A 13,204-nucleotide genomic window follows, 5' to 3' on the forward strand; every position below is an offset into this window, starting at 1 on the left:
GGAAGGCATCGTAACCTAAACTGATACCAATGTAAAACATATGATTTGGGAAACTGCTCGACACCCTAAATGGGGTATGATTATCTTATTATATAGAGGCATCAAAAGGTACAATACAATGTTACAATATGTGTACAGAGGCTACGTTATACAGTCTAACAACCATGCCGGCGGGGTGACGCCATGCCTCGCTAGACCGCCAGATCCCAAATGCACCATGCGAGAGACTCTCATCACCGCCAGCCACCAGTGAGCTTTGCTTGCAGCCTTTCGTCAGCGGTGGCGAGAGAAGGAGAGGGAGAAGTGGGTGGGGCCAACGCTTCCTTGGGCTTCCACTCAAGCCGCCTCGCTGAGGCGACGCGGGGGACGTTCTGTTGCACACGGTTTACGAAGTCTATCTTGGTGTACTCCCTCCATCACAGTTTAAAGGACATACCTCACATCTCTCTGATGCTAGCGATTGGCAGGAATAACTGATGCGCTGGAGCTGCGGTAGTTAAGGATATGCGCCTAATTAATCGCCAAACAAACGCATAGTAACCTCTCCGTCCATTAAAAGAAGGTCATCACACACAATTTCTCCTTAGTGCATGCACTAAGAATATGCACCTAATTAATCGCCAAACAAACGCATAGTAGCCTTTCCCAGTGAGTTGTGGATCACACACAACTGAAATTGGGGCACACGCGGTTTATTTTTTCAACCTTAGGCAGCTTAGTCATCACACACAATTACTCCTTAGTTCATGCGATTGGGGCTATAGTACGTATCTGTGCTAGTTTGAGCTAAAGGTCAAAGTTCGTGGTCCAGTCGCCACTCTGTGTGAGCACCACATGCACCAAGACATTGAGTTCTTTGTTCTAATCAAGAATTTCTTCTTCACAAGGACAAATCACGATGATCACGCTGTAGATGCTGCACTGCAACACGGTGTTCAAGCGCTGGAATTGCTTGTCTTAAGATTGTGCCGGCTGAGTCTCTCGAAGGCACTCATAAGGGTAGGGTGTACATGCGTGCATTCATAAGGTTGATTTGTATGCTTATGTATATGAACAACTTCGATTTACTGTGCTGGAAAAACAGTGTCGGCCTTATTACACACAGTTAGCCTTTCCCACTGGGGCACAGGCAGTTTATTTTTTCAACCTTAGGCAACTTAGTCATCACACACAATTTCTCCTTAGTGCATGCGATTGGGGCTATAGTACGTACCTGTACTGGTTTGAGCTAAATGTCCAAGTCCGCGGACCAGTCGTCACGCTCGGTGAGCACCACATGCACCAAGGCATTGAGTTCTTTTGTTCTCATCAAGAATTTCTCCGCGAGGACAAATCATGCTGCACTGCAACACGGTCTCAAAGCACTGGCATGTCAGGTCTTTGCATGGACAAATCATAATGATCATGCTTTCGGTGCTGCACTGCAACGGTGTACAACTCTGGCCTGACATTCTTGACTTGTCGATGCCGGTCATGAAATCGTGTGTCTGGTTGTCAGGTTGAGTATCTCGACAATTACTCGCCGATGCTAGTTGAGTACAATTGTTATTATGTTCGAGATGTTTGGTACTTCCAATAAACTTTTTATAATAGATTTAAATCTTTTTCTAAATAATTAATGTTTGATTGGAGGCTTTGTGCATTTACTTACCGGTGGAGGTCCAAGTTTGCGGACCAGTGGTCACGCTCTGTGAGCGCCGCATGCACCAAGACTTTTGAGCTCTTTTGTTCCCATCAAGAATGTCTTCACAAGGACAAATCAAGTTGTTCACGGATGCTGCACTGCAACATGATGATGTCGATGACTCAATGCTGCACTTCAACAAGGTGTATGACTCTGGCCTGACGTCCTTGACTAAACGATGTCAGTCAATGAACAGCCACGAAATTGTGTGTGTGTGGTTGCTTGGTAGATTACCATGAACCTTCCCAACCGCCATTCGATGTAGCAATGATTCAAGCTGCGACGGACGGACGGAAATGCATTTTCGGTGCAGATCCATCCATGGCGTCACGACCAGGGCGCGAGGACTTTGTACCAAATGTGTTTGTACATCCCTTGTTAAACACGACGGCTGACAGTCACATGCTCGCAGCAGACAGTGTGAATCAATGGACATGGTGACGAAGTTGCAGGCCAGAATCCACAACTCCACAGTCTAGTAATATTTCCCACAAAAAAAATCCTGCCGATGGCATGCTCGCAGCAGACAGTGTGAATCAATGGACATGGTGACGAAGTTGCAGGCCAGAATCCACAACTCCACAGTCTAGTAATATTTCCCACAAAAAAAAAAATCCTGCCGATGGCATGCTCGCAGCAGACAGTGTGAATCAATGGACATGGTGACGAAGTTGCAGGCCAGAATCCACAACTCCACAGTCTAGTAATATTTCCCACCAAAAAAAATCCTGCCGATGGAATACAACATTTTACAGTAGAAGCGATAGGGCGATATGACCTCAGGTCCCAATGGAGTATCACAGCAACCACATCTCTTTTACGATGGAAAACAGCTTAAGAGTGAAGAGGCAACGACTGTAATGCTACCGACTCATTGTTATATGAACTAGACGGTCTCGGCAGCAGGGCGGCCCACCCTAGTCCTTTGCGTGTGATCGTCGTGGTGGTGGGCAGGACGGTGCCTTGGTGTCGAGGGTTCTTTCTGGCGTGGTGTCGGGTGGTGTCCCGAGGTCTTGGGTGTTTCCCATTGGTCCGCTTCGCTGGCCGGCGTTGTTCTAGTCGGCGAGGTGGCAAGGAAGGGGAGGACCGACTGTCTATGAAAAAAGAGCGGACTTCAGTCATGATGGGGGTGGTGGTGTTTACGCGCCATTACCCTGATGAAGGCATAGTCATTGCAGGTCCCGTCTTGTCGCTGGGGATACTCCGGTGGAAACCCTAGATAAGGGTCTTCTAGATCAAACAATGGTCACGCTTGACACAGTTCATTTTGGGGGCATCATTTTGGAGCCGCTGGAGGGACATGGAGGTGGAGCGGTGTCCTAAACACCACATCGATGACGGCGGGTCTCGGTGGAATGGTGCAGCGGAGGCTTGCTAGCTAGCGGATGCATCTTGATGTATGAGCGCAGGGTGGTGGTGTTGTTTGGTGTTGTCGTAGCTGGCCTGGCAAGGATAATGCAGATCTCTATTCAGAAGATTGTCGACTATTCGATGATGGTGCCAACTTCTCAAGCATGTGCACATGGTACACACTTAGGATCTCCTGGGTCGGATATGTGCTCCCGGTACGCCATGCGGGCGGCTTCGTGATGACCCCGGTGATCTTGATGGTGAGCTGTTGTGATGGCATCCCTATTGTCGAGTTTGTAGGTGTCGAGTGGTGGCTTGAGGTTGTTTGATATATGTTTTTACCGGACCTTTGTTTTTTTTTGGCAAAACTCTATATCTATTCATCAAACATCATGGCAGTGCGGAAAACAAAAGAAGTAATAAAAATTACATCCATGTCCATAGATCACCTAGCGATAACTACAAGCATTGGAGCGAGCCAAAGCCACGCTGCCATTATCATCCCTTTCTCACTGGAGTCGGGCAGACCTTGCTGTAGTAGAGAGTTAGAAAGTCGCCATGCTAAGGCCCCAAAAGGTCAGCGCACCAGCATAGCAACCATTGCCCGATGAAGAGAAGCATTGATCGAAGGATCCTACTTGTAGACGCATGAACATAGACAAATGAAGACATACACACAAATCCGCCAAGACAAACACCGACCGAATCCAGCGAGATTCGCCAGAGACACAGCTCCTCACGCCATCCAACAACACAAGATGCACTGCCACGACGGGAGCTAGATGGGGAGAATTTTATTCCATCTTGAAGGAGCTATTGCCGCCTTACCTTTCTGAGTATAACACAAACCCGAAAAAGACTAGAAAAACACCTAAAGCCCAAGCATGAGCCCTCCAGCCAGCCAGGGCCAGGATCCTCATTGATTAACATCAAATTTAGAAATGGTTGTGTGCTTCATTGAGAATTTGATGTTAATCAATGAAATGTCCGATGCTCTAATTTATTTATTTTTATTATATTTTTTATACCGGGATGACCCATTTCCATTAACTGGATAATGGAAATATAAGACCACCCAGAGTTTAAGGAGACGGAAAAGAGAGAGCGATCCAAAGCATCGCCGGAAAACCCACCACAGGAGCTCGCCCACGAGACACCTGCGTTGGGGCGAAAACCGACGATTTGTAGCTAGCCAACGTCTCAGAAAACAGTACCATAAGAGAACAGGTTCACAAGCGAGCAATAAGTTTCTAAGAGCATCTCCAACAGGCGCGGCAAAAGGCGCGCCCGTGCAGTAAAATTGTGTTTTAGCTCGCACCGCTCGATTTCGCGCCCTCCAGCGGTGGCGGGAAATTACTACGCGCGGGAAATGTTAGCGCACACGGGAGAAAGCATTAGCCGGCGCGGTAGATTTGGCGCACCGCTTCGCGCGCGCCTATAAAATCCCATGCTCGCCACGCGCTCCCTCCTCGCCACCTCGCCAATTCGCCACCTCGCCACACGCCCCCTCCTCGCCACCTCGCCGCTCTTTCTCGCCGGTTCGCCGCTTTCCCCGCCAGCACCGCGCCACCATGCTGCCACACCGCCGGGGTTCTTCAGGCTACCGCGACGTCCGCCAGCGCCCAAGCGGCTGGTACTCCGCCGAGATCCGGTCCGGCGATGTCCGGCTAGGCCTCGGGTCGCTCCAGACCCGGGCCCGCGCGTACGAGGCGGCGGCGTGGAACTTGGAGAGGCCCCCATCATAGATGAACTTCCGCGACGTCTTCACACACGAGCAGGCGCAGCGTGTCGCCCCACCGCCTCGTCTCATCACCGACCAGGACCGTGCGGACCACGTGCGGCAGCAGCGCCGCCTCCTCATCGCCGAGGAGGATGAGCGAGCCATGGCGGAGTGGAGTCGTCGCCACCCGGAGGACATCGCTGCCGAGAACGAGTTCTGGGCAGAGAGGACGGCAAGGTGCCGCGTGAAGCGTGCCGACAGGCGTCGGCGCAAGGCACTGGCGATATCGCAGTGCGATATCGTCGAGAACGGCGGACAGTCGATCTTCTCCCCCAACGATCTGCTTTGGGAGGACATATGGCTCAATACCTCGGACAACACCACCGAGGATGATGATGGTGATGATGATGGCGGCTGGGAGTCACCATAGTTTGTCTCGTTGCACCTTAGTTTTTTTATCTAGTTGCACCGTAGTTCTATCTATCTATGCTTTCGAACTATCTATCTAGTTGCACCGATGTAAAATACCTTTGTATCCTTTTTTTATCTATGCTATGATGAAATATGTATCTTTTTTATCTATGCTAGAACTATGTATCATTTTTTTATCTGTGCAAAATTAATTTAAAAAATGTTGTAGAATGAGCGCGCGCGCTGTGCATTTTAGCGCGCCTGCTGGAGCGGTGCACACGCGCTGCATTTTAGCGCGGCTGTTGAAGCTAGCGCTGCAGGCCGCGCAAAACCAGACGAAGCGCGCACGACATAGTTTTTAGCGCGCGGCGCGTTGGGCGGCTGTTGGAGATGCTCTAAGGGAAGGCTCACGCAGGAGCAAAACATGGGCAGCAAAAGGAGTTTAAAAGGCCTCCAAGGCTCTAACACATGTACAAGAAGCAGCAGCAGGAGCAGCACATCACCAAACACACAACTAAGAAAATCAATGGCCATCTCACTCATCTCGGAGCTCCTCTCCCAGCCCCAACAATGGCAGCTCCTCCTCCTCCTGCTGACACTCGTATCCCTCGTGCTCTTGATGAGGAGACGGAGCAACAAAGGGCTCAAGCTACCGCCAGGCCCAGTCCGGATTCCGATCCTGGGGAACCTGCACCAGCTAGGCGTGCTGCCGCACCGGAGCTTACGGGATCTTGCACGGAAGCACGGGCCGGTGATGCAGATGCAGCTCGGCACCGTGCGGACGGTGGTGGTGTCGTCGGCTGAGGCGGCGCGCGAGGTGATGAAGACGCACGACGAGGACTGCTGCACCCGGCCCGTGTCCCCCGGGATGAAGCGGCTGTCCTACGGCCTCAAGAACGTTGGCTTTGCGCCATACGGTGCCTACTGGCACGCCATGCGCAAGTTCTTCGTGGTCGAGCTCTTCGGCGTGCGCCATGTCGAGGCAGCATGGCATGCACGCCAGCATCAGGTACGGACAACCATGCGTGCAGCATGCAACATGTGTAAATTAATGCATACACCGTGCATGTGCCCGAACCGTCCGCATTATGTGTAGGAAATAAGAGATGGTATATGCTGTTTACATATTTCAGTTGATTAATGGGGCACACGTCCTCATAAATAAGAGATGGTAGATACAAACTGTGCATAGTATAAAACCTCATGGACTGTATTTGACCCATGGTCGATTAGGTGGAGAAACTGATGAGCACCTTGAGCGGCTTGGCCGGAGAGCCGGTAGCGCTGAAGGAGCACATCTTAAGCCTGGCCGATGGCATCATCGGCATGCTTGGTTTTGGCGAAATGTACAACAGCCACAAGTTCCCACACCACAAGAACTTGGGGCACGTGCTTGAGGAGGCTATACATGTGCAGGCCAGCTTTTCCGCCGAGGACTATTTCCCCAACATCATCGGCCGCCTAGTCGACCAAATCACCGGTCTCGCCTCTCGTCGTGAGCGGATCTTCAAGCAGCTCGATACATTCTTCGAGACAATCATTGAGCAGCATCTTGACCCTCAGCGTGTCAAGCCCCGGAATGGTGACCTTGTTGACCGTCTCATCAGTCTATGGAAGGACAACAGTGGCACACTCAACATCACAAGAGACCATGTCAAGGGCAACATATTTGTAAGTCATATTAGTTGCCTCTACATGATGTCATGTCTCGATTGAGGAAAAAATAACAACTAACTGACATCACTCACCACCATGCATGCATGCATGCAGGGCACATTCATTGGTGGCTCAGACACGACCTCGGCGACGATTCTATGGGCGATGGCAGAGCTGACCCGAAATCCACGACTACTGGAGAGGGTGCAAGACGAGATCAGGGCCGTGGTGGGAGACAACGAGAGGGTGCGACCAGACGATCTGGCCAAGCTAGTCTACCTCAAGATGGTGGTGAAGGAGACCCTACGGCTGCACCCACCAGCGACAATGCTACTGCCGAGGGAGGCCATGCGGGACATTAGAATTGGGGGCTATGACGTGTTGGCCAAGACACGGATCTATGTGAATGTGTGGGCCATTGGTAGAGACCCAGCAAGCTGGCCAGACCAGCCGGAAGAGTTCAAACCAGAGAGGTTTGAAACGAGCAAGGTAGACTTCAAGGGAGGGCATTTTGAGCTAATTCCATTTGGCGCAGGGCGGAGGATATGCCCCGCACTATCTATGAGCACGGCCACCGTGGAGTTCACGCTGGCCAACCTGCTATATAGCTTCAAGTGGGCTCTACCGGAGGGGAACGTGGTGAGCATGGAGGAGGAAGGCAAGCTTATCCCCCTCCTAAAGACACCGCTCTTCCTGGTGCCCACCCCATATCGGCACATCTAAGCACAACGGGGCATTGCATGATACACACCATAGAGATCTGGTGAAAATTAATCTGCTCCCATGTATGGAGTAAACATGCATGTAATCTTGTAACTATTAACTACTTTGTATGTACTACCAGTCTATTACCTTGAAAGACAATATATCTAAATAATAAATTTGGCACCTGCATGTTGCTGTAAAACGAGATGAATATACAAAAAACATTGTTTAAATTATTAAGCCTCAAGGGCACAAGAACGTTGGCTTTGCGCCATACGGTGCCTACTGGCACGCCATGCGCAAGTTCTTCGTGGTCGAGCTCTTCGGCGTGCGCCATGTCGAGGCAGCATGGCATGCACGCCAGCATCAGGTACGCACAACCATGCGTGCAGCATGCAACATGTGTAAATTAATGCATACACCGTGCATGTGCCCGAACCGTCCGCATTATGTGTAGAATTATCTCCACTCCAACGTATTCTCCTCCAAAAAAAATCTCGATTTATGTGTTCTCCGGTATTTGCATTGTGTATTTCTTTTTCTTCGAGAGTACGCCAATGATGTACCATATTTTTATAGAAGGTAGCAAATAATTACAAGAATCCTACGATTGATGCCAACATCAATCGTCGGAACACCCACACCAACCAAAATTCTACGGCTAACTTTTCACAAATCTATCTAGTCCACCCACATCTACTCCCGCTCGCATTGTGTATTTCTAAGCACACAGAAACACGACACGCAAGGCGCAGCCACAAACTGTAACACTATAATGTGCTCCAAAACACGGTAAAAACCAACAAAACTGGTTTGAAAACACACAGAAGCAAAACAAACTGTTCTGGTGCATAGAAGTACAAGGTACAACTGGCATAGAAGAACAAGGCCCACAAATAGAAAATAAGAGATGGTATATGCTATTTACATATTTCAGTGGATTAATGTGGCACACGTCCTAATAAAATAAGAGATTGTGGATACAAGTTGTGCATAGTATAAAACCTCATGTATACTGTATTGGAACCATGGTCGATTAGGTGGAGAAACTGATGAGCACCTTGAGCGGCTTCGCTGGAGAGCCGGTAGCGCTCAAGGAGCACATCTTAAGTCTGGCCGATGGCATCATCGGCATGCTTGGATTTGGCGACATGTACAACAGCAACAAGTTCCCACACCACAAGAACTTGCAGCACGTGCTTGAGGAGGCCATACACGTGCAGGCCAGCTTTTCGGCCGAGGACTATTTCCCCAACATCGTCGGCCGCCTAGTCGACCAAATCACCGGCCTCACCTCTCGTCGTGAGCGCATCTTCAAGCAGCTTGATACATTCTTCGAGGTCATCATTGAGCAGCATCTTGACCCTCAGCGTGTCAAGCCTCAGAACGGTCACCTCGTTGACCGTCTCATCGATCTATGGAAGGACAACAATGGCACCCTCAACATCACAAGAGACCACATCAAGGGCAACATATTTGTAAGTCATATTAGTTGCCTCTACATCATGTCATGTCTGGATTGAGGAAAAAAAGAACTGACTGACATCACTCATCACCATGCATGCATGCAGGGCACGTTCATTGGTGGCCAGGGGCGGAGTCCATTGGGCCGTCCCGTATGCACATGAATACGGGTCCAAATATTTGCTAGTAGTACTTATCAATTAAGAAGGCCCAGTGCATCAGGTTGGCCCAAGAGTAGTGCATCAGGGTCGGCCCTATTCAGCCACTCCTCCGGCCTGCTGCGTTACCGTGTTGGGCTAGTGCGGAAAACGCGAGCGTACGCACCTCCCCCTCTCGTAGCCTAATCGATCCAACTTCCTCCACTTATAAAAAAACTAAAAAAATCCATCCATCGATCAGGTCTGTGACGTACAGATCCGGCCCCTCCATACGCCTCGCCCTTGCGTACACAGGCGGCGGCGGCAGGGCACCGGCCGACGGCCGCCGCAGGCTACGGACCCTGAGTCCTCTGGCGATGACGCGATGCACGCGAACGACGCCGCACGCCGTCGGCCGGTCCAACGCTCCGTAATTTGGCAACCTTTCCGATCTTGAATCTTCGTTTCCATGCGTATCAAAGGCCACAATGGTAACACCTTTGTCTTGCCGTTCCTAATTTCGTTTACAAACTGCAATGATTAGTCAGTTATGTATAAACTAGTAACAAATAGAATAAACCACTATGTTTTGACAAAGCATCATACATTTTCTAGGGTTATAACTTCTGAATTCTAATTAGGTTATATTTCATTCATTGTCAAATACAAATACTATAACTTCTAATTAGGTTATATTTCATTTATTCTCAAAAGAAAGCATCAGCACAGGATGTTCCGGAACACATAAATAGGGAAGAGGAGATTCAATATCATCCGGGCAAGAGAAAATTGATCAAACGTACTAAAGGTAATTTCCAATTTTTTAGCCATTTAAATACATTCATTTGGACATTTTATTATGTTCTACTAGAAAGTTTAATTCCGTTTTATCTTGTACATTATTGTGCCCTGCTGTCGGAGGATGTATTCTGGAATTTCCAAATGCAAGAGAACCTTTTCAAGTAATTTTGCCCCTTTTTTTAGCATTATAGTAAACATTTTGATAGCTACATTCTGTTTTTACTCACTGCCTTCTATTACATCCGATAAAATGTGCTAGAAGCTGTGAAACAAACCCTTATTCAATGCATCGCTGCTTGAAAATTTTACTCCTTGTTAAAGTGGTGCATCGGGTAACATTTGCTCCAGCTCCGCCCCTGTTGGTGGCTCGGACACGACCTCAGTGACAATTCTATGGGCGATGGCGGAGCTGACCCGGAATCCCCGACTTCTGGAGAGGGCGCAAGACGAGATCAGGGCTGTGGTGGGAGTTAACGAGAGGGTGCGACCAGATGATCTGGCCAAGCTGGTCTACCTCAAGATGGTGGTGAAGGAGACCCTACGGCTGCACCCACCAGCGACGATGCTACTGCCGAGGGAGGCCATGCGGGACATCCGAATTGGGGGCTATGACGTGTTGGCCAAGACGCGGATCTATGTGAACGTGTGGGCCATTGGTAGGGACCCAGCAAGCTGGCCAGACGAGCCGGAAGAGTTCAAACCAGAGAGGTTTGAGACGAGCAAGATAGACTTCAAGGGAGGGCATTTCAAGCTAACTCCATTTGGCGCAGGGCGGCGGATATGCCCCGCTCTGTCTATGAGCACGGCCACCGTGGAGTTCACACTGGCCAACCTGCTATATAGCTTTGAGTGGGCACTACCGGAGGGGATTGTAGTGAGCATGGAGGAGGAAGGTAAGCTTATCCCCCTCCTAAAGACACCGCTCTTGCTGGTGCCCACCCCATACCGGCACATCTAAGCACAACGAGGCATGGCATGACACACCCCAGAGATCCGCTCAAAATTAATTTGCCCCCATGTATGGAGTAAACATGCATGTAATCTTGTCACTATTATCTACTTTGTATGTAGTAACAGTCTATTACCTTGAAAGACAATGCATCTAAATAATAAACTTGGCACCTGCATGTTGTTGTAAAACGAGATGAATATACAAGAAACATTTTTTAATTATTAAGCCTCAAGGGCAAGTACATATAGATAGGGCTGGAAAAAAAGCTCGAAGCTCGTGAGCTAAACGAGTAGCTCGTGACTCGGCTCGAATCGACTCGAACTCGAACAATAACGAGTGGAGCCGAGGTTTAGTTTAAGATCGTTTACAGGACGAGTTAAACTAGCCGATCTCACAAGTACTCATATAACTCGTTAGGCTCGGTAAAAGAATCAGTGTTTCTTGATGGATAGTAAAAAAAACAGCCACTAAACACCTTGCGTCCAAGCACAAGGCCCAACCGCTCATGGCCTAGTCACCTAGGAGACTCGCACGTACATGACCATATATGTCCACGTTAAATTCATAGTTAATCTTTTTGTCGTATTCGTAAGGTTTTTATGTTCATATTTTTATCGAGCTTAACAAGCTAAACGAGCCAGCTCGCGAGTTATACGAGTCGAGCCAATCTTGGATTTGAGCTCGTTATAGTAATGAGTCGAGTCGAGCTAGCTCGTTAATGAAACGAGCTTTAGCGAGTCGAGTCGAGCTGGCTCGACTCGGCTCGAATTCCACCCTTACATATAGAGGTACAAACTTAGTGGACAAGTAGCCTAGAGCCTAGGAGTGTTATAGATGTTTATTTCTAGACTTCATAATATCTACTGTTTAAAATTAAACACATATTTGTATTCTAACATCCCCCTTGAGTCATGGTGGTGGCAACACACACCATTAAGACTGAACATAATTAGAAAAGATGAATAAGCTGCCTTTCGTGCAGCTTTTGGCATCGTAGACGTGTAAGCCACTGTTTTTGTATGCCTCGGCCACCTTTCCATTGCCGGGTCATGAGCTGTCTTGATGACCCCGTGTGTTTTCGAAGTTGTAGGAGCATCATGAACAGTAGTGGCAACGCGGACACTTTTGGCTGGAGTAGAAACCATCAAAGTTGCTCAAGCGACGTGATAACCATTGTTGTTGAAGCCATTGTGGTCAAGAGTAAGGGTGTGGTAGCCCTGGTCGGTTAAGCCATTGGTGATGACGCTGAGGGAGGAGCAACAAAAAATGTAGAAGTAGCATTAGACATGCAAATATGTTGAGCGTAATCGGTCACCGAGGGAGGAATCGACGTTGTGGGGGTTATCCTGGCATCGAGAGAACCATAATCTATTGTAGGCTTGTAGCAAAGATGAACCGAAGGTGAGCGCGCTGATGTGGGTGCTTCTTCCGATTTTCAGCATCAAACATTATTAGCATAGGGGTTTGAGTTTATGGACAATATTTTGGCAGTGGTCTGAATGTGTATGCATGCAAAAGAAATGTGTTGGGCGGCATATTTTGTTAGTGCTATCGGTGGAGCATTTTTCAAGAACTATTTTTTTGATAGACCTATGCGGATTTGAGATCATGGACAGTACTTGACCCCCTTGTGTAGTAGAACCGAAATTTTAAGATGCTACCACTGAAAATTTTATCTACTCATCGGCTTACCAAGCATAAATTTGGCTATCTATAGATGGTAAGTATAACTGGATAGAAAAATAATAATATTTTGACAGGTTTAATGTCAACACCTTTGAAATATATGATGTGTTATACATTTATTCTAGCAAAAGGAACATTTTTATATGGAATTTGGAAGCAATCAATAATTAATAAGTACGATTTGTCAAGTGCCACCAAAGCAAATAACTCAATGCATGTAACACTTGTAATGGATGGCTTGTCTCGAGGCTCAAATTTAAATTGTGTAATATGTTCAACTCCAATCTCGTTGACATGATGCGACTCTACCAGTGTGGTATTTCTTATTTATTTTTTAATATTTGTTTTTTCTAGCGAAGATTTTTTTTAATATTTGTTACTTATATGTAATCAACATATTGTTCGGCTACTCAATTATTTAATATCTGTTACTTATATGTAATCAACATATTGTTCGGCTACTTTATTTTGGATTGCTAACTCACCGGGACAAATTAGTGTATTTTTTTTATTCCTTCACACTTGGGACAAGACATTGTATTGGTATCCTTGTATTCAACTCAAATTTGACGCATCACCTACACTCTCACGACGGTGGATGTTGCAGGTCGATATGCACCGGCATGGAGTGGCAGCAG

At 48.0% G+C, this 13,204-nt stretch overlaps 1 protein-coding gene and 1 pseudogene across 1 annotated transcript; both read left to right on the forward strand.

The window, feature by feature from the left end:
• The first annotated feature begins 5,691 nt into the window (after positions 1–5,691).
• LOC119282693 (4-hydroxyphenylacetaldehyde oxime monooxygenase-like) lies at positions 5,692–7,546 on the forward strand. Its single transcript, XM_037562823.1, has 3 exons — positions 5,692–6,174; positions 6,399–6,836; positions 6,936–7,546. The coding sequence occupies exons 1-3, from the start codon at positions 5,692–5,694 to the stop codon at positions 7,542–7,544; spliced, it is 1,530 nt and encodes a 509-aa protein (XP_037418720.1). The 3' UTR covers positions 7,545–7,546.
• Positions 7,547–7,821: 275 nt separating this feature from the next.
• Positions 7,822–11,033, forward strand: LOC119280322 (annotated as a pseudogene).
• The last annotated feature ends 2,171 nt before the right edge of the window (positions 11,034–13,204 follow it).

This window comes from Triticum dicoccoides, chromosome 3B (assembly GCF_002162155.2).
Source record: "Triticum dicoccoides isolate Atlit2015 ecotype Zavitan chromosome 3B, WEW_v2.0, whole genome shotgun sequence".
Lineage (NCBI taxonomy): Eukaryota > Viridiplantae > Streptophyta > Magnoliopsida > Poales > Poaceae > Triticum > Triticum dicoccoides.